Here is a 26111-nt window from a genome sequence, read left to right as displayed (position 1 = left end):
GTGAGGATCATGAATGTAACTGTCAGGTTGTGCATCTGCTCCAGGTGCCTAAGGACCCACAACATGGCAACAGTTATGCCAAGTCTAACCTGCCGTATCAACGCAAAGTGCCCGACATGTAAAATTCTGGAAGGCCAGTTTGTCTTCTTATGTTTTGGTGGGTAACCTCTTATCCTCCTCTGCTCTTAAAATGTGTGAACTTGGCTTTAAAAACAGTGAACTGTAGTAAAATATTGTGATTGGTAGGTAAGCTCCACATCCAGCTCGCCCTCAGTCACAAGAACTGAATCTTCTGGACGTTCACAGATGACCTCGTCCTCCTCCTCCTCCTCCTCTGTCTCTCTCCTCTCCCCTCCTTCCACCTCTTTTGTTGTAGCTTCCTCTTCTAGCAGCTCCTCTACCATCTCCTCCTCCTCCTCCTCCTCCTCCTCCTCCTCCTCCTCCTGCTTCACTGTACTGCTGTTGTTTTAGGTAATCTTCATTGCAGTGGTGGTGTTGTTGATACTGTTTTTTCTGGTGGCTCCGATGCTGCTCGGCCTCCTGCTCCTTCTGCAGGAGCTGCTGCTGGTAGTCGTGGGTTTTGCACCCAGTCTATTTTTGAAGGAAGCTGTGTCAAGCTGCACAGAGCAGGAAATCAGACACGGGAAAGGCATAGAGAATCCGGTCAGTTTTCAAAATAAAAGACCCTGTGCAGACTTCCAATCATATATCAACAATAAACACAATTAAAGCAGACAAAAAAGAAAACAATTTAGCCGTGCCCAGAATCTCAGGGTTCATACTGATCACCACCAGAGTCAAACTTATAATGTGTTAAAATGCAAGCTTATAAGCCATGTTCATTCTGTGTGTAATATTTAAATAATGCATATAAATATTTAAGACTTATAAGCATTCACACTATTTGACAACTCAAGACACTGTATGAATGACAGTTAAAAACATTGTACACTGTAAATGTAGCATAATTCAGTTTGGGTTTCATTAGTTTAAATGATGAAGTTTGGTTGAACTGGGATCTTGAACTGTAAGTACAACTTGGAAACAGGTAATTATGGTGCATGAATGTGACTGAAAATATTGCATTGCAAATGATATCAGGTTTAAATTAACTGTAATGTAATAAACCTTTTTGTATGTGAGGTACTTAAGTGCACACACTGAGTCACTGAATCAATTACAAGCAATTTCCTTGAGTTAATCAAAGAAAGCAGACAGTAATAACATGGAGCTGTCGTAATGTTACCCTGTAAATAAGTCATAAGAACCCAGCACAGAAAAGTCTAAACAGTTGATATCAATGCGCTCGGCTTGCCTTGTCTTTTAGACTGATGTGATTGGCTGCAGGGTCTGTCTTCCTCTTGCGTGTGGGCTGCTGAGGCTCCTCGATCACCACCTCCTCTCCTCTGTGGCCTGGCTGGCAAAACCACAGCTGCAACGGCAAAACAGAAGAGTCTGAGTGATGGAGGAGGATCCAGCCGGCTCTGCAAGTACGCCACCAGAGCGTTTCTTTATTACCGACGAACTGCCAGCAGCTCCTAACTGTTCCTGCATTAGACTCCTGTGTATACTATATGTATGTGTAACTATATCTTTACACACATAATTTCCATACTAACATGGTGGCACACCAAGGAGTCGGGCTGTTAGGAGTCCTCTTTCTGTTATATTTCTGTCTTTGACTTGGTAACACACTGGCCCTCTTTACATTTGTGTTCTTACAATAAATAACTGGTTTTATGTTGCTTCTTTTCGTATTACGACATTATTACTGGAAGATGTTTTCATGCATCTGCTTTGTATGTTCTCTCATCACATATAAACCCGTTTCATAAGCAGCCTGTTGCTGCTCACAGTAATATGTATTCAGGATTTGTTCTCAGGTTTTACATGAGTCCTGTTTGATTCCCGATGCATGTAAACTGTGTTAAATGTACCTGTGAGACTCCTGATGTCATTTCATTGCCTCTGTTTGCTTGTATTCACCACATTGTTTGTAAAGTCTGCAGAATTGTCACAGTCTAACTGGCTGTTTGCTAATGTTTGTCTCGGCTTTATTGTTGGTATATTGCTGCTTTTTTTTAAAAAAAAAAAAAACTATGTGTAATTATGACGTCAGTGCAACCCTATTCTCAGTAAGGTCCTGATCCGTATTGGAGAGCACCGACTGCCCACTCTGCTGGCCCCTGCGGGGTGACGATGAGCTGCAGGGCCGCTGGCTGCAGGTAGCCCTGTTGTTCGTCATTATGGTAACGACCCTCTGCCCACTGTCGCCCACCACATGCTGATTGTTCCCACCGCCCTCTGATTTCCTCTGACTTGCCTGAAGACAATAGTTGCCTTGTATTGTTAGATAACAGCCACCACCAAGGAGTTCTCCAACATTATGCTGCTGTACAGAAATGAAGCGGGGCCGCGAGTGTTACACAACCGCAAAGAGGGAAAAGAAGGATTAAGTTTTACACACTGACATTTCCATGAACACTGTGGCTACTCAGACGCTGAGAAACATGGATGGATGAACGCTTTGGTTTATCTTGACCGTCTGCCATTCTGTTTCAGTTCTAGATCATTGCGCCCTCTCCAGGGGACTCTTGTTTGTTGTCAGATATGATGGTATGTCTCTGGAGATAACACAGTAACACTCCTGAGGTTTCTTTTTTCCCACCTGCACAAATGTATCTGCTGTTTATTATTATCAGTTCTGGCACTTCAGTCCTGCACTGAAACACAACTGATGGATGCATGTGTGTTGCCGACCTGCAGTGATCCTGGTGGTGGTGGTCAGCTCTGAGACGTTGACCAGCAGCGATGATGGAGGGACTCGTGGTTGATGTTTGCCTGGTTCTGCATGCCGTCCTGTGAACACACAGCTGCCTGAACACAAAGCTATGAAGGCAGTAAGAGAATCAGAGCAGGTAGGCTGTAACAAACCAAAACAATGGGCTGAAAGACACTGAAACGCTGCAGCAGGTTGAAGGAACCGTCTGGTGACTGTGGGTTCATCACCATGAGCGACCTGCCACGTTAGCAGTAGTCATGTGATTCGTGGTTCCTATAAACATATTGATTGTAGCTGCTCTAAACTGCGCTGTATCGCTTCTCGGTCATTGCTCTATGAAAATGTGAAAACTGAAATCTGAATCCGAATTTCTGATAATTGTTTGAAGTGACATGAAGTTACATAAAACAAGTTCTGATCTCTTATTACATTTAAGATTAATGTGTAATCCAGTTCAATAAATGAAAAGGCTTTGATGTATAAAATAGGACCCGACCAATTGTTTCCATTTTCCTCCGTCTGAAACTGAGATCAAAGGTTTACACAGCAGATAACATTCACCGAGTCTTAACTTGACATCCCTCGTACAAAGCAGAGCATCAGTCTTCAGTAATTGACACTTTGACTTTCATTGTATTAGAAAGAGCTAAACAGTTTTTGCCTGTGAGAGCTGCAGGTGAAACTGCTGCTGAAAGTGAGAAATCGTTCTGAGAGTCGTTTCATTGATGGTGTGACATCCTGCTTTTTAACATTTTCCAACCAAAAGTAATGATGCATGATGTTAATGGGGGATAAAATATGACGGCCGCAGAGGGACAAATGTCATTATTTCATGGGGGGATTCAAACATTTTTGTGGCACACATGTCTGATTGTTGTCTGGGCCTTACTTCATCAGCACAGCAGCAAGCTTGCTAACACGTATGGACACGTATCATGATGCATTTATGGTGATTCAGCCGTTTCACGCTCATGGCTGACGTGGGTGTTTATGCCTCACAAACTCGTGTCGGTGCACTTCTGTATGCATCGCCCCGCATGGGTCAACCAGCTGCTTTTGCTCGAGGCCCTACTATCAGTATCCCAGCCAGCCGAGGAGTCATGACCAAGGAGAGGAGGTATGGAACGCTAACCAGAACCTCCTACGCACCACCTGAAGGCCCACACACACCTCAGTTATATAAGGCCTTAGTGGGAGAGCAAGTGGGCCTTTTCTAATCAAATTCACAGTGTGTCTGCTAATTTCAACATAATCCTTAGCCGCAGCTCTGTTAGTCTAATCATCAGTGCAGTTCCGCTGGTTTTCAAAGACGAGGTCTAATCCGATCTTGTGTGAAATGGTGTCTAAACACGGCCGTTCTGGTGAGAACTGTTTGCAACATGGCTGACACGGAGAGGCTGCATGGCCACGGAAACCATGGCAACGCCGGTGAGAGTCGCACTCAGGAAACATCAGACGTGTTTCTGAAATCACAGCGTTGCTGTGCAAACACGTCGGCGCCTGCAGTCTCACGCTTTTGTCTTCTTCTTCTCTTTTTACTTTTCTCCTCCTCTGTCTGTCTCTTGGTTAATCTCCCCCCGTCCTCTTCTTCTCCCCCCTCCTCCCTGTTTCGCTCTCCCCCTAATCTCTGCCCATCTTTCTCCCTCCCTGCCTGCCTGCCTCACGAGCCCCTCATTCATCCATCTATGTCTCCTTGTCTTCCCCGCCTTCATCTATCTGTCCATCTCTCCCGCCGTTTCTCCTCTCCGTCTTCATTTTTACCTGCATTGGCTGAAATGTGCTCGGTCATCTTCTGTCTTTTTTCCAGTGTCTCCTGTTCAGTTGTCTTGTCTTATAACCTTGCACCAAAGTGTTTGGTGTTTGAGACGCGAGCAGAGACAGCTGACCTGACTCGACTTGTCTCTGCTTTCTGTCCTCCTCCCTGCGCGCCTCACCCTTCCTTTCCCTCTGTTATCTGTCCTTCTGTATTTATTCCTCTCTTTCTTCCTCTCCCTCCCCATCATCTTCATCATGTCTCCTTTCCGTTCTCTCGTCCCCCTGTACATCCATCCTCGTCTCTCTATCCTTCACCTGTCTGTCTGACTCTGACATCTGATCCAGTGTCTTTGCCCCCTCTTGTTTTTCTCTAAACTCTGTCTGAGTGTCTGCATCTGTCTCCCAGGATGTTTCTGTCCCCCCCCCCCCCCGTCCGTCCACCTGTAGCAGTATCATCAGCTCAGTGTGATGTCGCCGGGCGTCTCGTTGAACTTGCTGAGGCGGTGGACGTCGCTCCGTCCCTCAGCAGGCGCTCAGCCACCTCCCTGTGGACGCGCTGAGCCGCCCAGTGCAGCGCTGTCATCTTCAGCGTGTCTTTGGCGAGGTCGGCACTGCTCTGCACAAGTGCACAGCGCCGCCCGGTGGCGAGAAAAGACACAAAAGAAAGGGAGACAAGGGGGGAGAATGAGAAGATATGTCTGTGACCAGGCACGACCGAAGGTAAGGCAGAGCGTGAAAACAGGGTGACATGACTGAAGCTGCAGATGTTTTTGAATCTCCAAAGCAGAAACCGAGATTATCTGCAGCAAATTCACACTTTGGTCATTTGTATATTTTGTTTAAGAAACGTGTAAGTGGCACAATCTCACATCATGTGCTGCATGGCCAAAAGTATGTGGACACTGACTCTTTCCCCTTTACTTCCCATTTGGATCATTCTGAATGCTACGACACATATTTTAGATCATGATGCGCCTCAGTTTGTGTTTAACCCATTGCTGTTTTAATATGACAAAGTCAGGTCCACACAGACGTGGTTATGCCAGTATGGAACTTAACGGGCCTACACAAAGCCCTGACCTCAGTCCCGTCCAGCACCTTTGGCATAAACTGAAATAAACCAGGCCTTATCACCAAGCATTCGCAAAACCTGCCTGCAGGGATTTGCTGAAGTCAGGTTTCAAAATTTGGTGAGATGACATGTTGAACAATCCCATATATGTGCTTGTAATGTTCCAGTGTCCATGTACTTTTGGCCAGGTAGTATCTGAAGTCCCCTCCAGGCCCTTCTTATGTATTATATACAAGAATAATTAGATCATTTTTGCAATATCAGTATGTTCAATCACAACCGCAAAAACCTGCAAAACCACATGAAATTCTCACCATGATAATTTTATTCATATCATCTGTTTTTCATCTGAAAAGGCTTCACACTTGTAAAACAGCAATGACTTGTTTTTATGAGTCTGAGGTTTTTTTTTTGAACCACACTGAAGGTGTAAAACAAAAACACAATATGATCATATCGTGACAGCCATACCATAGCAGCACTGAAACAGATGGACGCACAGCAGATGTCCGTCCTCACAGGTCCACTACGATGGAGTGACCCACTGGGCAGCGAGATGCAGCGGCGACGAGCCCAGCTGGAGGGGAAAGAGGAGAGGGAGGGAGCAGCGGGAATAAAGGAGCAGCTGGAGGTGGTGAGATGTGTGAGATGATTTTTTCATTATCTTTATCGAGGGAAACTTCATTTAACACGAAGTGCCAATGTTTGCATTCACACAGCTGCAAACCGTCACATCAAGGTCCTGCTGAGTTCAGCTCCTGTTCAGCGTTTGAGGGAAATCGATGGTGATCATCAACGAGGGATGAAGTAAATCTCAATCATCTTCAGGTCAGAAGCTCAAATCTCTGACTTCGACGCTCATTTCTCTGACTTTTAGGCTGCTGCTGTGTTAGAAATGAATACCAAGGAGGACTGAAGGAGAGAGCAGATGTGCAACAAACCACCGTAATGTGTAAGAAGTGTAACAACAAAAGGGTCAATACAATAAAGTTATTTCACCAGCTCTGAAGCGTCGAGCTGTGGACGAGGAGAACTCAACAGCTGAGTCTGAACCAAGCAGACAAACCACACTGGCTCAGCAAAGCATTAATGAATCTTTGGCAAGTTCTTCTCCGTATTCTATCACATCGTCACGAATACTGTTATTGCAGAAATACTCTGAAATATTGTGGTGTTATTTTTGGTGACTGAGGATGTTGTTATTGGAGGACTCTTGAGAGACTGACTGAAACAGAACGGTTCGAATAGATGCAGCAGACAGACAGAGCTGCCGACATTTAGCCCCTTGTATGGGTCAAGATCACTTCCCATAATGCAACTCAATGGCTTCTTTCGACAGACCCCTCCTGGAAAACTCATCTGATGTCATGTGAGTAATTGTTTCAGACTTGGCAGAGCTCCTCCAGAGCCAAACATTATGCATCTGCTTACATCACTTTGAGGAATAACTGAATTGGCTAAAAGGTAAATAAAACGCCTCTTCATCCACGTGTGTGTGCTCTGATGCCGCGCTCACGACATGTCAGATTTACCGTAAACACAAACTGCCAACCGAGAAAAACTTCTCACATTTCTTTTCGGTGTAATTACAACTGATGTAGGAGTTTGCCGAGGGCTTTAAAGTCCCCCCCACATCATACAGCATGGCACGCAGGACAGCTAATCCACCACTGTTGACACTCCAAGTTAATGGAAATCTCAATGATCATCTGTCACATTCACAGTCAGCCTTACTCTGGAAAAGAGTGACAAATCTGTTTCGTGTCGTTGGGTTCATTTCGAATTCATGCACATAAATGATGTTGTCGTTCTAAAAAATTAGCTGAAAGCTCCCATTTCTCCCCGTGTTTTAACTGCAGACATCATGTGAACGTGGTGTGAATCCACCAAATCACAAATGAATGACAAAACTGTGAGTGTGACTCATTTTGACACCCTTCAATCTGTTATCTGCTCTTGTACAGGAGATACAGGTGGCATTAAGGAAGAGGGAATTAGATAAAACTGCATTAGTGGTGTACACACTGCCCGGGAGCACTAAATTATAGATGAATGTTATATATAGATATGATAATAAGAGACAGAGGGAGCGCCTGTGGAATTTTTATGTAAGCTCGTATGATTTTAAAAATATCAAATTTATTTAAGACAATAGTTTGTCATGATTGTAATAAGTACATAGACACAATAATTGATTATAAGTAGACATAAAACTTTGTGTACTTATAGGAAAAACAACAGTGAAATGGAGCTTTATCAAAACAAATGATGCAATCTACGAGTATCCCTCCTGAAACAATAGGTTGATTAAAGGATTAGTCGATTGACAAAAAAAAAAAAAGAAACTATTTTGATAATCGATTAATTATTAAGTAATTTTTCATCTCAGTTTTGAGGATTTTCTCCCTTCGTTTGTCTTGTGCAACCATGAACTGAATATATGAAAGTTTTGGACTATTTTCTGACATTTTATAAACTAATTAATCAAGAAAATAATTGGCAGATTAATTTATTCATGTGCTAATTTGTCAAACGTTGCACATCTGAGTCACTGTAACTGAACACTTTCATTGCACATTGCAGAGTAACCTTGTTGGCCTGCACCTGCACGCAGGTTAGTTAATTTTTCCTTCTTTGAACAGTGATAATGTACAAAAGATATTCGTCTACAGGCAGAAGTTCATAATTAGTATCTGAGAGCTGTGTCTGCTCAGTATTTCTCTTACTTTTCTTGTCTTGCTGGATATGAGGCTCAGCATTACAGTCACACTGCATGGTGACAGAGTCCAACATGACGATGAGCGCCAACAGTCTGTTTATTGGCAGCAGATGAGCGTTCACACTCATCTTATTGTGGATTATCTTGAAGATTATTCCATAATTAACCCATATCAGCCTCACCCAGTCAGTGGTCAACAGAGCCTCATTTGCCTTCAGAGCCTTGACATCATCATCCTTTCCTGCTCGCGCCGCCTCCACCAGCTGCCGCCCGAGAGATAACAGTGACATCTGCTGGCAGGTAGGAGAAGCACAACAAGGAGGCATAACAGACCAGGAGACACGTTTGAGCTGAAGTTAATGTGACTGTGTTTACTGTGTCTTACGTGGAAACTATAACACCCATAATACACGGTATATTAATTCTGGTTTTAAAAAATAAAATTAGTCAATAATTTTGATAATGGATTCATAAATTCAGTCATTTATCAAGCAAAAACGTCAACCATTCTCTATTTCTTCACTAAACAATTAATTAATTAATTCACAAAATAATTAACAGGTTAATCAATAATGAGAACACTCGCTGGCTGCAGCCTTGGTCTACTGTTTTATTACCTTATAACTTAATAACACAAACTTGGGCTGACAGTCATCCAGTGGTAGTAGAAGTATTCAATTCCTTCGTTAAAAGTAGCAAGTACCTAAGTATTTGTAGTAAAATGTATTTAAGTAACAGCAAAACAACTCATTATGCACAAAATTAGCTGTGTCAGATTATTATCTACATATTACATCACTGGAGTATTATTAGAGCTGCATTCATGTGAAGCAGCACTTCATGCTGCAGCTGCTCGAGGTGGAGGTTCTGCAGCAATGCTCTGAATTTTACAAGATCATCATTGGCAAAGTACAGCTGCTAAATGAATTAATTATTATTATTACTGAAATTGTACTTACAGTAATTGAGTAAATTGATTTACATTCCACTGTGCAGCCATGTTTCTGTTGTTAGTGTGATGTGTGTGTAATTACAGTGGGCGTCAACAATGAAAATAATAACCAATTACACGTGGAGTAGCAAACTGAACATATTTAGACTGCCTGTCTAAATAATGTGGGTAAAGTTTATTCTTCGGCAAGTAAAACTAGAAGTAAACTCCTTCTAGGAGGGTTCAGCATGGCTCACTCCAACCTTGCAGGTTCATATCAAACAGGACAAAGGCTAAAAGAAGTCAAACTGCATCACTAACTACATTTCCCACAAGCCCAAGCGGCACGTATTGGGAGTTTACGTCACGTGCACGCCCAGCTTCCGGTTGAAGTGTAAATGGATACATGACACAGTTGTTTGGAGGAAAGCTATCTTTGGGAAAACCGTTAACGTCCTCAAAACTGTAGACGTGGTTCTGACATCGTAACGGTTGGCAGTTCCCCGTAGAGACGGCCGCGATGGAGGCGGTCCCCCGGATGCCGATGATCTGGCTGGATCTGAAAGAGGCTGGGGAGTTCCAGTTCACCCCGTCCGTCAGGCAGGTGAGCTGGGTGGGGAATGGAGCAACAGGGCTGAGGTCGAAAGTCAACCAAACAAGGATTATGGACGACAGGATAACCCAATCAAGAAGCTAACGTTAGCCACCGCTCCAACTAACAGTTAACCGTCACTGCCTGTCGGGAATAGGAGAATTTTCCAGAACGGGTAGCTGGCCAGCTAGCTTAGGTCTAGTTCTGGCAAATCCCCCTGACCACCGCCTTTTGTTTGCTAACGTTAGCCTCATGCTAGCTAATAGTAAGCTAGCGGCTCACGTCGAAGTTCATAATTAGCTCTCGTGTTAAAGTGGCTAACTACTGAGACATCAACCAAACTGAACGCCGTGTAGGCAGAGAAACACGCTGCTAGAATTACGAGTCTGGCTCCTCAAGGCCCGGTTAGACTGCAGACGTTTAAATCATAAACAGTGATCTCATTGTAGAATCCCAAGCAGGATCCCTGCCAAAGGACATAAGACTTGCCAACAACAGCTCTTCTAGTCGTCAAACACTGATACTGTAAACTGTATTTCCATATCACCGAAGAGTCACAGCCACAGGAAAAAGTACAAAGTTGGCAGTAACTAGGTGGTGCCTCTTACCTTTCTGACCTAAATGAGTGAAAGCTGGCATTTAGCAAGTACATATACAACTAAAAATGAGCTCAATCATATGAAATTCAACATAGTAATATCAAAAATAACACCAGGACTATTGTATTCAAGGCAGATGGGAGAGTGAACAGAGAAGAGGAGAAGAGCAGGGGTGTTTATGTGGGATGATGTAGTTGTTTTAGATGTTGTGACTCTTCATTCACTGATTTCAGATCTGTCTTTGGTGGAAACGTTTATGTGCGTGTGCCGAAGAAGTCTGAGCTCTGACATGATGCCTCACAGAAAAGCTTTGTTTTCATATTATGATGACTGAACTTGATGTGTGTGAGGGCAGATGGAAGTGTGATATTAAAAAGGGCTTTTACGGCTTTCTGTATTTGAGGATACAACACTGAAAAGCTCATAGGTCTGATATTTACAGGACAGAAAATGCGGATAATTGAAATGCTTCTTGTGTTTTGCTCGGTATCATCTTTATCTGGTGACCCATTTTCCACAACGTTCCTGATGCAGATAAAAAAAACAGACCTTTGCCCTCGTGGGTTTCAATAATACTCCCGTGAGATATTTTGCAATGGACTTCCCACATCAACACCTTCAGTCAGAAATGTCGGTGAACGATGTCTGAGATTCACGGAAGTTCACCTTATAAAACGTATGGTGCTCAAAAAATGTGTTTTGACTTTTGACCTTTTTTCAGTTTAAATGCTGGAGCTCATTTTGGAATAAGTCAGAATATAATATGTGAGAGTTTAATATTGTGTATTCTTCAGATTATCATTTAAAACGCCAGGACAAAGTCAGGACAAGGCGTGCCCGGCTGTGCTGTGTCACTGTGCGTCTGTCCAGAAGTCCTGTGACCTTCCTGTGCTCGTGATTCAATTATATCAAGAAACAAAAGCACTAGAAAAAGAATGAGTTTGTCTGCAGAGTTGTTCACCTCCTGACCTGACATTAAGTAGCTTGCTGCCTGTTACAACAGCTCATGGGGACTGAGAGAGTCTTGGCAAAGCATGATGGGAGTTTAAACTCTTGGCTCATGCTCAGGGCCAAAGATTAGTCTACTGATTTGTAGCTGCCGTTGAAGTGAATGTTAAGATCTTGTATTATCTGATAATGTTGACTGTGAATCTGTTAAGTCAAAACCTTAAAAGCATAGAATTTTTAAAACCTGATTTTAAAAATGTGCCGTGTTTATCGACCTCTTCTTTCTGCCTCTTCTAGTTCATTTTGAAGAATTATGGAGAGAATCCAGACAACTACAACGAACAGCTGAAGAAACTGGAGACACTGCGGCAGGTGAGTGAAACCTCTCCAGACACAGCACAGTGATTTTCTGTTCCTGTTCTGTTTCTGTTAGGACTTTTTTGGGGTAATTAAGTCAGGGATAGAGCGCAACACACAGTGGCTTTGGGAGAGTTGAAGGTATCGAATCAGACAGTGGTGTCATAAGTGTCTGAGGCTGCATGCATAAAACAGACTCAAGAGTAAGATGTATCAAACATACCATAATTTTGGGCTTTGTAGTGTGAGGCATTGATGGTGTGAATGTCAGAAGGACAAAGACATAGAAACTGTGCTTCTGTCTCTCTAATGCTTGAGTTTAGATAGACTGGTAGGTGAGATGATGTAGAAGCCTAAATATACTATTTAGAGCCTTCTGGAGGATTTGTTTGGACCGTGGGCACCAACACACACAGTTATTGATAAATAAATAAAACCTCCCTCAGTCATACCTGCAACTCCAACCCCATCCAGTCAGGGTGGTGCTGCTCGTCCAGAGAACCGACTGAAAACCGACGAGCTGAGCTCATCAGCGATCAGGATGTGATCGTGTGTGTGGTTTTTTAATGCTTTTCTTTCCTTGGGGAAATTCTAATGGCAGATGAGTGAAATGAAACTGAATATGCTGTGTTTTCCACTCAGCTCTGGTGTTGTGAGCCAGGTTGCACATCCGGCCCTGATCTGAGTCCTAATGACACCTAAAAATCAGCTGTTTGGAAACATCAAGAAAAAGATCCGTTTTCAACGTTAGAGGCTGAAACTCGTAGCTCTAACAGAAGGATGATATGACGTATCGCTGAGTCAGGTCACAGTGTGTCTGCAGTGTGTCACTGGTGATTCTGTGGCTGCAGTGTTAAAGAACAGCTGATTAAACAGAAAAGAAACACACTATTTGTGTCTCCTCCACAGAGTGCGGTAAATGTGACGAGGGATTTCGAGGGATGCAGCACACTGAGGAAGTACTTCGGCCAGCTGCATTACCTCCAGAGCCGAGTACCCATGGGAACGGGCCAGGAGGCCGCCGTGCCCATCTCATGGTAATAACACACATGCAGAAATACATGGAGGCAGTACAGAGTATTGAGACACACCCACCCCCCTTGAATCTGAATGATTGTTGGCCTGAACGCTGGAGGTCTGAAGCTAATTTTAGCGTTCGACTCGCTGCAGTTTGCTCTGGATAAAAATGTCAGCTCACTGCCCTGAATCTTGATGTACAGCAGTGGACAAAATCAAGGAAACATATAAAATAAAACAGTTTAATCCAGAGAAATATGTAATGATCACCACTGTTAAGACTGGGTCAGAGGAGTCTTTCATTTCTGGTTTTGGAGAAGAAGATTAGATCATGTTTGTTTCCTCTCCTCTTGCACAGAGTGAGGTCAGACTGATGCTCTCTGTTTCTTTGCTGATTATAACCTCGTTATGAAGTTCATTTGTTTGATTTTAAAGGTCTGTGATTTCAGCACATGATTTGTTAGACAGCTTCTAACCAGTACGTCTCATGTTGTAGCTCTATCATTTGTCAAATGGATATCTCATTATGAATTATACTGTTCACTGTTAAATGCACACGAGGATACGTTCAGCTCTGCTGTTTTTCTGTTGTATTCTCTCTAATGGATCTCTTTTATCGTTGTTTTTGTGCAGGACTGAAATCTTCTCTGGAAAAACAGTCACCCATGATGACATCAGCTATGAGCAAGCCTGCATCCTCTACAATCTCGGTGAGTTCAGTCATGAGAGCAATTTATGGTCTTCTTTTAAACTAGACCCTTTGTAAAAACAACAAGCAGCCGGCCGGACTAATTTGATCAAATTGATCTTTTCAGAGTACTTATAAAAGGACTGAATGATAAAGTGAGACAGATCAGACTGAAACTCTGATTTTCTGTCTTAGAAGAGAGTGTTGATTCATTTTTGTCACTTACTCAACATTTCAGAAACATAAAGTATTTTTGTGGTCAAACAATCTTAAAAATAACTATTAACTAAAATGTTTTGTCTTTTATTTATATGGCTATATTTCCTGTAGCGTAGAAGTCAGATTTCCTGTGGTTAATTGTCTCCTTTTCAATGAAACACTCCTGTAATTGAAATCCAGTCAGGCTCCAGTTAGCTGAAACTAACGTCTTCAGGATTCTTTTCATTATTGATTAATCTGCCGATTATTTTCTGGATTGCTGGATTAATTATTTGTTGAGTAAAACCTCAGACGGTGATGAAAGGTGCCCAAAAAAATTGCCTCAACGTCTTCAACAGTCTAATACACAAAGATACTCAATTTCCTGTAATGTAAGACAATGAAAAGCATTAAATGCTGATATTTGAGAAGCTGGACATGCAACTAATCAATTATCAAAGTAGCTGCTGTTCACTGTTTGAGCTCTATCTGCAAGGCTACGTCAGAACTTTTATTTTTTAACAGTCCTCAGCCGGCTTCCTGTTTCTCTGAATTGAGCTGTATCAAAAAGCCAAAACACGCTGAGATAATGTTTACAGGAGACTTCCTGCTTCCTGCAAAACTACACACAGATGCAGATCACAGTCCACCTGTGCGCCAAGTTAGCCAGCACTTCCTGAATGTGGGAAGCAGAGTAGGGATTTCTGGCACTTCACCAAATTTCAAGGTGCATGAAGTCTGAAGAGGTCGAAGCTCCAGCAGCACTTAGTGGTCAGTCCTCATCGTCAGTCCTATAAAGGACTGACGATGAGTTTGACCTCTTCTGAATGTGGAGAGCAGAACCTGCTCACCTCTGAACCTGTCTGTGCATTCTCTGCAGGGGCCCTGCACTCCATGCTGGGAGCCATGGATAACAGGGTGTCTGAGGAGGTGAGACTCACACACACACATACACAAACACACACAAACACACACACACACAGTCCCGCTGACTCTCTGCTCTGCGTCCAGGGGATGAAGGTGTCGTGTACACACTTCCAGTGCTCGGCGGGGGCTTTCTCCTACCTGAGAGACCATTTCAGCCACAACTTCAGTGTCGACATGAGCCACCAGATCCTTAACCTCAACATCAACCTGATGCTGGTAGGCTGCACACGTGGAAATACACACATGCACAAACAGGCATGGAGAGTTGTCTCATCAGCATGCGTCTTCCTCCCAGGGCCAGGCTCAGGAGTGTCTTCTGGAGAAGTCCATGTTGGACAACAGAAAGAGTTTCCTTGTTGCTCGCATCAGCGCTCAGGTTGGCTTCTTCACATGAAGTATGAATTCTGCACAGTTTTATCAATCAGTAATTAAAATGGTAGAGGTTAATACCTGGCTGTGGTGCTGCAGGTGGTGGATTACTACAAAGAGGCCTGCAGAGCTCTGGAGAACTCAGAGACGGCGTCTATGCTGGGAAAGATTCAGAAAGACTGGAAGAAACTGGTTCAGATGAAGATCTACTACTTCGCTGCTATTGCACATGTGAGTCTAATGAGTGTGTGAGAGTGGCCGTGTGTGTGGCGATTCAGTGTGTGTACGACGTGTCTGTGTGTTTGCATTTGATTCCTCAGACTGTCACTGTTTTTTTTTCTCTTAACAGCTTCATATGGGCAAACAGGCCGAGGAGCAGCAGAAGTACGGAGAGCGGGTAGGGCCAAATGTCACACACAGGATTAGTTTTTCCATCCGCTGTCAGGCCGCTGTAATCACTTATTTTGGGTCTCACAAACTTCTTTAAGGTAGTTTTATTGTTGTGGACATAGTAAGGTGCTTTTCCTTCTGCTTAATATCTCAATTGTAAATTTGTCATTTTTTCTTTCTTACTCCAGAGTTCCAACACGCTGCTTTTCTGTCTGTTGCTCACTTAAATGTTCTATTTCCAACAGCTGGCGTACCTGCAGAGCTCCTTGGACAAACTCAGTGAAGCCATCAAGCTGGCCAAGGTAGACGTGTGTGTGTGTGTGTGTGTGTGTGTGTGTGTGTGTGTGTGTGTGTGTGTGTGTGTGTGTGTGTTCCCATTGCTTTACAAAACTAAACTCTCCTTCTTGTCTTGATGCAACCAGGGTCAACCTGACAGCGTGCAGGAGGCCTTGAGGTTCACCATGGACGTTATCGGGGGAAAGTGAGCATTAAGTCTTTTGTCACAGTTTTGGCATTTTTACCTTGTTTCACTGGTGTCTTACTTTTGTACAGGTTCAAATGCATGTTGAAATGCCTTTCATCCGCAGGTTTAATTCAGCCAAAAAGGACAATGACTTCATCTATCATGAGACCGTTCCTTCTCTGGAGACTCTGGCCTCAGTCAAAGGTAACAGGAAGAAGCTTCAGCATGTTCGGTTTCCTGCAGTCATGCTGTGCCTTTATCACTGTGTGCATGCAAAGCTTCATTTGCATATAGATGTATTTTGGTGAATGTGTGTATACAGAGAGATACAGTATGAGCAGCTGGTGTTTATGATGACATCCTGTTGGACTTATAGACTTATGTTGGACAAATTAGGGAGCTAATCACTTTCAAAATGCTATTTAATACAACAGATGACCAGGGAACCAGCAAATTTTCACATTTTGACAAGCTGAAGCCTCAGATCAAGATCTGTGAAGCACAAACTGACTGAAATTGGCTGCTGACTGTTCTAAGAACAAACCACAGAGGTTGCCGCTGTTGCTTTTGAGTTCGATCTCGCTTTCTGTGTTGATCTCTTCTACATAAAATCGATCTTCTGTGTTACTGTGCCAGTAAAACCAGCTGCTCTGTGCCGTTCCAGGTGCCCCATTGGTGAAGGCTCTCCCAGTCAACCCCACAGATCCCAGTGTCACTGGACCAGACCTATTCGCCAAGTTGGTGCCAATGGCTGCCCATGAAGCCTCCTCACTCTACAGGTAGACACCTTCAGTGGGGCTGAGTTCATGTTAGACAGGTGGAAAGAGTGCGATTAGTAAGTATTAATGTCTGTGGAAATGTTTGTTTCTCCAGTGAGGAGAAGGCCAAGCTGCTGAGGGACGTCATGGTCAAGATTGAGAGCAAGAATGAAACACTAGAGTGAGTATACGAGTGTGTGTGTGTGTGTGTGTGTGAGTGCATGAGGAGGTTTTCTGCTTCACACTGCTCTGAAATCTGCTCTTTTTTATGTTACTCTGCAGTGAATTGAATTGTGGTAATATTCATATAAATGTTTCCCTGATTTGGGTCTGTAAGGTACTCGTAGTGCTTCTGACGTGCCTTTTATGGCCATTCCATACTCTGCACCTAACATTGGCACTGAAAAGTAATGCTAATATACTGAGAGGAACCGATATGTTTAAAATGATTTTAAGAGCTTTCTGGTCTCGTCTCTTCCTGCAGGCAGTTCATGGACTCTCTGGGTTTGGAGCCAGAGTCAGTGGACAACCTGGACATGTACAGCCACATCCCTCCGGTCCTGATGGAGAAGTGTGCTGCCCTCAGTGTCCGACCAGACACAGTCAAGAACCTCATCCAGTCCATGCAGGGTCAGTGGGCACACACACACACACACACACACACACACACACACACAGCAGACAGCTTGTGTAGTGACTGTGTTTTGATCTGAGAAGGCCGAGGACAGATAGAGAACAAACAAACTCTTTTTTTATCATTGTCAATAAAGTCACATCTTGATTTTGACTGAACAAAAAAATTGGGATCCATGATATAAATGTCCCTAATTAATAAAGTCTTATCTTAATTGGTTAAAACAATTTAATAAACAGGTCATTTTAGGGAAAACCTGGATAGTTTTGAGAATTACTGTAACTTTACGTTTATTGTGACAGTTACGTTAATCATCAGTGTACTTTTCACGGTAAAGTTTATGTTTCTCTGAATTTTTGACATTTAAAGACAGAACTTCTCAGAATATGTCATTGAGAAGAATAATCCTGATGATGGAGGCAAAGCTTATTCTGCTGTTTCATTTTAAGTGGCCACTTAAAATACAAACGAAATTTCAGGTCACAAAACTAACGCTGGTATCCAACATAGTTTACGACACAAACTAACTTCTCTTGCAGCCTTTTAACTGTTAGTGAGTGCCCTCATGTCTACACCAGTACTGTCTACTTGTTTGCACAAGGGGCGCCTTGCTGTGTGCTTCAGTCATAATGCATGTCTCAATCCTCACTTCTGTAGGGCTGTCGGGTGTCTTCACTGATGTGGAGTCTTCATTGAAGGAGATCAGAGACGTGCTAGAGGTGGATGAGGCTGGCGAGCGAGCCCTCCAGGAGGTCGGCGGCCCCGCTGCAGGCGAGGTGCACCTGGCGGCGCAGGCCCAGGCTCTGGCTGAGATACGCAGGGACCTGGAGAAGTACATGGAGGCCCACGAGAAGGCCAGTTTCACCAACACGGAGCTCCACCGGGCTATGAACCTGCACATCAGCAACCTGCGCCTGCTGGGGGGGCCACTGGAAAGTCTGAAAGAGGCCCTGCCCCGGCCCCAGCTCAGCGAAGGTGAGTGAGTGACACTGTGTTGGGATGGGAACACCATATGGTTCATCTTATTATTTTAATATAAGCTGAGTCAAATTTTCTTTATTTAGCTTTTTCCAAACCAGGGTTACAAGATACTTCACTTACAAAAATTCAAACATAGAAAGCATTTGAGTAAATATTGTAAAACAAGCAGACATTGTTAAAGGAAAACAAGGAAGCATCAGTAAAATGGCTTTGAAAATAAACAGCTGTGTCAGTCGCACTGAATTCTATCCTATAATGTTGTATGAATTGTGAATGTAACCCTCTGTGTGTGTATATGTATGCAGAGGAAGTAGCGGGGCTGCAGTGCATGAAGCGGATCCTCGGTAAGGTGCAGGAAATGAGGGAACAAAGAAGCTCTTTGGAGAAACAGCTCCGTGACCTGATCCAGCAGGACGACATCACCTCCACCCTCGTCACCACAGAGAGGGCAGACATGAAGGTATGTGACTGCCCACGTTTCCCTTGTGACTGAAGTTTAGTCCAGAATCTCTCAAACTGTGGTCGAGTAAGCTTTAGCATTTTTAAAGCTGTCCTGTGTCCTTCCAGCGTATATTTGAGGAGCAGCTGAAGAAGTACGAGCAGGTGAAGGTGTACATTGACCAGAACCTGGCTGCTCAGGAGAACATCCTGAAGGCCCTGACTGAGGCCAACGTCCAGTACGCCTCAGTTCGTAAGAGCCTGGGCCAGACTGAGCAGCAGTGGAACAGCACCGTCCAGGGACTGGTGGGCTCGTACGAGGCCTATGAAGACCTGATAAAGAAGTCACAGGAGGGGAAGGAGTTCTACGATGACCTGGAGGCCAAAGCATCACGTCTGCTGGAGAGAGCGAAGAGTCTTTGTCAGGCTAGAGCCGACGAGAGGAAGCCCATCCTGGAAAAGTAAGGCAGAAACTGAAACAATCATGTTTTAATAACAGGAGCGAGACTTTTGAGCCTTTTCAAATCTGACAGACGAGAAATTAGTATTTTGAGTTCCAGTGGATTGCTGTGACAGTGAGGCTCTAAGATTTGGCTCTTTATGTTTTTTCAACCTCCACTAAATGTGGACCTTCTCCTGTAACTGTGATCTCTGGCTAGAACTGTGGTTTCTTTAGAAATTGTTGCTCCGATATCGGCTTTGTCACAAAATCAAAATGTCAAAATACATTTCGGATAGACAAAGCAGTTTAATGAAAAATGTGGCCAAAGAGACATTTTTTCCTCTGACCTCCTTCTGCCAGTGGTGACAACTTTATTTATATCCCTGATTTTCATGTTGTACTCATGCTCTGTCGTTTGTGTCCTTCTCAGAGAGACCCAGAAGAAGCCTCCAGCGCGGCCGACAGCAGCGAAGCCCTCCTTGAAGCCAAAGGCTCCGGATGTCGACTCTGCCTGCTCGAGCCTGGAGGACCCAGAGTTGGCCCAGCTTAGTGCAGCCATCTTGGCCCTTGGGGGTGATCTGCCTGAGGAGCTCCGTAGCCTCCCCCCTGACATTCCTTCCTTTCCCACCGCTGCAGCCCGCCTGCCGGGTCCCGAAGCCTTCATCCCACCTTCTGCTAACTTGGGTGGCAGCAGCTCCCTGCCTTGGCCTGGTGCTCCAGCTGCTGGTCTTCCTCGCTTCCCTGCCAACCTGCCGCCTCCAGAGCTCCTGGCACGCATAGCTCAGTTTCCTACTTCTGGGGCTCTAGGAGCACAGGGACCTCTGCCACGGGGACCCCTCCCTCAGATGACTCCACAGATGCCTCCACAATTGCCAACCCAGGGACCTGTGTCAGGTTATCGGCCACCCCCTCCTCAAGCCTCACAACCGGGACCTGTAGCTCCTGCACCAGTCCGGCCCTCAACCACCACTGTGGATAGCATCCAGGCCCCTATCCCCAGCTACGCCCCTACACCACACCACCCTGTCCCACCTGCAGCCTCAGCTGGCTACACTGTGCCCCCACAGATGGGAGCCTACCCCAACTTTATGCCCCAACCAAGAATGCCCATTCATGGCCCAGCCCAGACTCCGGCACCCCGACCACAGCAGCAGAAGCAGCCGCAGCAGTACCCTCAGCCCATTGGGCAGCCACTGCCTCAGGGATACCAGCATGGACCAAGAGCTGTTCCTGGCCCTCTGCAGACCCAGCAAGCCTATCCACATGGATATATGCCACCTCAGCCTGGCATTCCTCCCCAGTACCAGCAGGCATTCCCTGGTCAGCTACAGCCACATCAACAAAATGGCTATCAGCCCCAGCCTCAGATACCCCAAGGCTACCAGACTCCACAGGGCTATGTACCTCAGCAGCACCCTCAGATGATGCCAGGCTCCATGCCAAGGCCACCTCAGGGCCAGATCCCCCCGCAAACTGTACATCCACAAATACCCCCAACCTCTCAGGCAGCACCTCCTGCATCTCAACCCTACCTGCCCCATCCCAACCAACAGATGCCCCCTGGACTCCCTCACCAACACATGTTGCCACAGCAACAGATTGCAATGCCCCCTAATTCGCAGCAGATCCCATCCCACCCACACATGCAGATGCCAGGTGCCCCCAGAGCACAAATACCCCCGACAAGTCAGCCAATGCCTCCAGTCTCTCAGAACTACATGCCCCCCACGAGTCAGCCCATTCACCCGACCCTGTGCCCACAGATGCCTCCTGCCTCCCAACCTCATATGGTCCCTGGTCCTCAGGTCCACCTGCCAAGGGGCCCTATGCCCCCCAGTGCACTACCCCCACAACATCATCCCCACCCTGGGCAGCCTCCAATACCAAACATGCCCCAGCAGCCCATGCGGATGCCCAGCCAACCCCAAGCTCAGCCGCCTCATTCTGGTGGAGTGTGTTACCCTGGAGGAGCTCCAGTGATGCCTCAGCAGCCCCTGGCACCACAGCCTGCAGCTCCTCAACAACCTCAGGCTCCTCTTCCCATGAGCCATCCTCAGCCCCCCACTATGTACCCTTCAGCTCCAGGGGCTAATGTACCTCCAAGTGCCCCACAGCAACCCACTGCCATGGGCCCACATGGTCCACACGTTCCCCCAGCTCAGCACATGATTCAGTCCTCTCCTGGAGGTCCTTCAGTGGCTCAACCACCCAACACTGTCCCTCCTTCCCCTTCGCCTTCCCCCTCCCCATCTCCCTCTCCAGCTCCTACCTCTTTGGGTCTGAACTCCCAGCAGAGACCCACACCAGCCCCCACCCCTGGAGGCACAGCTCCACCCACTCTTCCCTCTCCCTCTACAGTCTCTCCATCCTCATCACTGTTTGAGCGCCAGAACTCCAGCACAGATGACCTTCTCTCTTCAAGCCCCGAGAGCCAACCAGGAGGCACCAAGGCCGCCACCAATGTCCTCCAACCCACCAAAGCCGACCCACAGGATGGTGAGCGTCGAAAGAAGAGCTCCCAGGGAGTTCTCCTGATCCAGGGTGACCCATATCAAGCCCCAGAGCGCGTCGCCCGTCTTTATGGTGAACTGGAACGTTATAGAGCCCAGGTGGATTCCCTGGAGCACCCGTCGGAGAGTGAGGGTGGTCTGTCGGTGCTGGATGCCCGCTGGAAAGAGCTGCAGGACCAGCAGGAGAAGGACGCACGCCAACTCTCTATCGCCATTGCCCGCTGCTACACCATGAAGAACCGTCACCAGGATGTCATGCCCTATGACCTCAACCGGGTGGTGCTGCAATCAGGCAAAGATGACTACATCAACGCCAGCTACGTGGAAGACTTGTCGCCATACTGCCCACGCCTTATTGCCACTCAGGCTCCGCTCACCGGCACAGCGGCGGACTTCTGGCTGATGGTGTATGAGCAGAAGGTGTCACTGATAGTCATGCTGGTTTCAGAGCAGGAGCTGGAAAAGGTAGTTTCCTTTTCTCTGTGATTGATGTGGAAGAGATTAAAAAATGTGCAGCTGCAGAAACTGTAAACAGATTTAATTAGATTTTATACATTTTTAAGGAATGTTAACAGTTTGGTGTTGGGTCACTGTTCTGGAACTTTCAATCATATCACATGATCAGTGATTCATGTAGTTACAGCGTTAGTGAAACAAATATAAACTGTAATGAATAATTAGAATTCACGATGCACTTTGTTGTGTGCAGGCTGGCGTTGATTAACTCTAGTCTTTATAGAAATGATGCTTTTAATTAAATCAAAGTTTCTCTCTGGAAACATCTCCTGCTGATTCAGGCTGTGAACAGGCTGTAAATGTTCTTCTGTTGTTGCCTTCTGTGTTTCTAACGCTGTCTTCTCAATCTCTCTCAGGGAAAGGTTGTGCGCTACTTCCCAGCGGAGCGCGGCCAGCAGCTCTCTCAGGGACCGATCACTCTCAGCCTCACCACGCAGAAGACAACACCCACACACGTGGAGCGCATGATCAGCCTTCAGTACCGCGACCAAAGCCTGAAGCGCACCGTCGTCCATCTCCAGTTCACCTCCTGGCCGGAGCTGTGAGTGCTTTCCTTTTATTAAAATACAGAAACTAGTTCCTGTAGAAAATGCACACGGCTCTGATCAGGTGATCCCATTTAAGATGTTTCAGTCATCATTTCTTCACATTTCTCTCCAGGGGTCTTCCTGACAGCAAGAGCAGCCTGCTGCGCTTCATCCAGGAGGTTCATGGACACTACCTCCACCAGAGGCCCTTACACACACCTGTCGTGGTGCACTGCAGGTGAGCCTGTGTGTCGTGGTGTGTTGAAATCCGTCACAATTTATATTCAAGATGACGCCAAACCTCAAAGTGGCTGGTTAGTTTATTCCGTAAGCTGTGTGGCAGATGACCAGCTGCCACACAGCTTCCGTCAGTGGATCCAGGTCTTTGACTCATGGTCGTTTTCGTTCGTCTGTCTCAGCTCGGGTGTGGGACGCACCGGCGCCTTCTGTCTGCTGTATGCGGCACTGCAGGAGCTGGAGGCAGGAAACGGGATCCCAGACCTCCCGCTGCTGGTGAAGAAGATGAGACAGCAGAGGAAGAACATGCTGCAGGAGAAGGTCAGACGCTCAGAAATCTGACGTTCTGTTGATCTTTGATTCAGATCGTGAGTTGAAAGCTGCAGTAGGAACGGCTGCACAGGAAGCGGCAGAGGCAGGAAGTTGATTACACTTAGAGGACGTCATTAGCCAAATGTATTTCATAGTGACATCAGTGAAGCGCTCAGGGGATCACTGGATGAAGTGCTCACTCGGTGCTGCTTTTAAATTTCCAATTAAGCACTTCAGTACGCTTACAAGGCTTTTCTTTAGAAGACTTCCTGACTACACTGATTCCCACATGATAAGAATAGCAATTTTGATGTCCTGGATAACCGTTAATAAGGTGACTGCGGTGTCCGTTGTGCTGAGGATAGAGGTGCACTGTCACAGCGCAGCTTTAAAAACTCGTGTGGTGAAGATACCAAATTACAAATAAAGTAGAATATGAACTGAACCAGGAGCTGCTGTAACAGTGACGCCACTCAGCCTCGCAGACATGAGAAGCTTTGTGTTTAATATTCTGTTTTGTGTGTCTGCAGCTCCACCTGAAGTTCTGCTATGAGGCCGTGTTGAAGCACGCTGAGCAGGTCCTTCAGCGGCACGGCATCACTACCGCCACCTGCAGCAAGAACGCCAGCTCTGCAGCCACGAAGGTTTGACATGTCCTAAACTCTGCTCAGGCTCACTGATGGTGAAACTGGCTTTGGGCTTTTGGGATGCAGCAGCGTCTCTAGATTCTGACATGTTGTAGATCAATGAAAAAGCCAATAATGGAAACAGTTTGTTCTTATTAGCAGTCTGAACGTGGTAATCACAGTTAAATGGATTTTATATGAAAATACCGTTTTTACCAAGAACAACTAATAATTACCTTCATGATTGATTCATCATCAGATTATTTTCCCTTTTATTCGAGTCATTGTTGAGTCCATGGGGGCATATTGGCCCATTTTGTTCTACCAACAGTCTAAAAGCCAGAGATATTATTTCTTGTCCATTTACAACAATCCAGAAAACATTTGCTGGGGCCAGATTCTTTATTGTAAAAACTGTATTTTCTCCTTTTTTTCATGTTTGTATTGTAGTATCTGTGAGCTCACAGACTTGTCTCTCAGTGGACATTTTGACTTGTTGAAGCAGGAAAAACAGTAATGATTAAAAACATTCAGCAGCAGCATCTCTCTGCACAGACGTCCCTCCACTGAGGAAACAGTCTCTATGAAAGTGTTGATTGTTTCATGTGTTATGTACAGTTTCTGAGAAATGGTTTCACTTTCTGCAGAGATGTGACTGTTAACGTCATTTTTAATCCTGTTAAAAACCAGATAAAACCATATCTGCATAGTTTGAAAATAAGTTAGAAGCTCTTGAAAATGGTCATTTCCATGTCAAAATGTCGTCAGGGAGGAGTAGACCTGCTGTCCTTTAGTCTTTGAATCTCATCTCGTGGTAACTCCCGTCTCTTTCATCCCTTTCACTCGAGTTTTAACGTTGTTTAATGTTTGCTCACATTTTGTTTGCACTCCTGTTCACTCCGGAGGAATTCGTGGAGTTCTGGTCAGACGAGGTACTCGGTTCACTTTCAGTAGAGCTGCCGCAGCAGCAGCAGTAGCCTCAAGGCGCTTGTTCCTCTGTTTCCTGAACGTTTCCCTCTTTTCTCTCCGCAGCCTTACTCCAGACAGGAGTCCCAGCAGGATATTGTCCTCGGCGGTGACATGCCCATCAGCTCCATCCAAGCCACCATCGCCAAGCTCAGCATCCGTCCGCCCAGCGCCACAGACCCAGCCATGGAGGCCGCCTTCGGCCTGGAGGAGCAGGTCGGCTCCTTCCTGCCCGACCTCGACTCGCTGGCCGACGTCCAGGCGCTGCAGTACCCCTGCCCCCCTGCGGATCCCCAGCCCCCCTCCTCCTTCAGCCCACCCCTCACCTCCCCTACCCACTCTCCACCACCACCCAATGGCCTGGATGCCGTCTCCCCCTGCACGCCACCGGCGGCCAACCACCAGCCAGTCCCCGAGGTGGCGCCCAGCGTCAGCCCGCCTCCCGCTTCCTCGGCTCCGGCTCCTTCCTCCCTCGAGCTGCTGGCCGCGCTGACGCCGGAGGCCTTCTCCATGGAGGGAGGGGGTAAGGGGAAGCAGCGGGTGACCAAGCAGAGCTTCTTGCAGCCAGCGGAGGGTCAGGGTCTCCACGGGACTCGAGGGGAGGAAGGCGACGACCCGCTCAGTAGCCTGGACCCCCTCTGGAGCCTCAACAAGCACTGAGACACGTCCACAGACCGCTGCCTGGTGTCAGGCCTGAAGCTCGTTCTAATCCTGCTCCTAAGAAAGAAAACACTGAATCCTGAGTGTGGGACATTTTAGAGTGTTGATTACCAAGACGTGCCTGGTGGCGGACGGTAGGGGTTCAGTTTTGAAGTTCTGTGTGTGTCCACTGGTGTAGGGGTGCGATGCCTGAAACACTTCCTTCTCTTTCCATCCCTGGTGGGACCAGATCACTATGCACTCGTCTGTAGTCCTTTTATTCCTTCTGTCGCTCTTTGCTGCTTTTCTTTCTATGTCTGTGATGGATGGATGTTCTGCACTTACAGCACCAGATCTGGGCCCAAAAAAATAATCCCAGCATGCACTCCACCTTCATGCCCCCCCCTCCCAAACCCTTCACAAGCGATCGAGGCGTTCTGGTGTCCGGCCGCCCCCGTCTGTGCTGGTCTGAGGTCGTCTCAGTGGACTGGGCGGAGCTACGTGAAGGACAAATCCTCTGGACTCAATCAGTGCATATAGCTCAGCTGTCAAGGTAACACGAATCAGCACGTCTTAACAAGTCGATTATTTTTCTTCAGCTGTAACACTGTAAATATCTTAAATAAAATTAGACTATTCCAAAAGTCCTTCTGGAAGACAGACATCACTAATCGCTCATTATTGTAAAAACATGAAATAAATCCAGTAGAACTGTTGT

At 46.0% G+C, this 26111-nt stretch overlaps 1 protein-coding gene and 1 pseudogene across 1 annotated transcript; one reads left to right on the top strand and one right to left on the bottom strand.

Moving 5' to 3' along the window:
• Positions 1-467: 467 nt before the first annotated feature.
• LOC143324736 (uncharacterized) lies at positions 468-8424 on the bottom strand (annotated as a pseudogene).
• Positions 8425-9642: 1218 nt separating this feature from the next.
• ptpn23a (protein tyrosine phosphatase, non-receptor type 23, a) lies at positions 9643-26108 on the top strand. The gene is made up of 24 exons (XM_076736226.1): positions 9643-9863; positions 11696-11770; positions 12665-12792; positions 13406-13482; positions 14539-14588; positions 14670-14801; positions 14881-14961; positions 15054-15185; positions 15304-15351; positions 15590-15646; positions 15767-15825; positions 15932-16011; positions 16472-16586; positions 16681-16746; positions 17050-17195; positions 17857-18174; positions 18486-18640; positions 18748-19079; positions 19491-22035; positions 22443-22627; positions 22747-22851; positions 23033-23171; positions 23693-23806; positions 24821-26108. The coding sequence occupies exons 1-24, from the start codon at positions 9780-9782 to the stop codon at positions 25412-25414; spliced, it is 5817 nt and encodes a 1938-aa protein (XP_076592341.1). The 5' UTR covers positions 9643-9779; the 3' UTR covers positions 25415-26108.
• The last annotated feature ends 3 nt before the right edge of the window (positions 26109-26111 follow it).

This window comes from Chaetodon auriga, chromosome 8 (assembly GCF_051107435.1).
Source record: "Chaetodon auriga isolate fChaAug3 chromosome 8, fChaAug3.hap1, whole genome shotgun sequence".
NCBI classification, from domain to species: Eukaryota; Metazoa; Chordata; class Actinopteri; order Chaetodontiformes; family Chaetodontidae; genus Chaetodon; species Chaetodon auriga.
Note: the sequence above shows the minus strand (reverse complement) of the source record. Positions and strands in the feature narration are given on the sequence as shown.

Bases quoted from the DNA above. Each gene is read 5' to 3' on its own strand.
- ptpn23a (XM_076736226.1), top strand. From the start codon at position 9,780: ATGGAGGCGGTCCCCCGGATGCCGATGATCTGGCTGGATCTGAAAGAG. The intron at 11,771-12,664 runs GTGAGTGAAACC...TCTCCTCCACAG, and splicing joins AACTGGAGACACTGCGGCAG to AGTGCGGTAAATGTGACGAG. The intron at 16,587-16,680 runs GTAGACACCTTC...TTGTTTCTCCAG, and splicing joins GAAGCCTCCTCACTCTACAG to TGAGGAGAAGGCCAAGCTGC.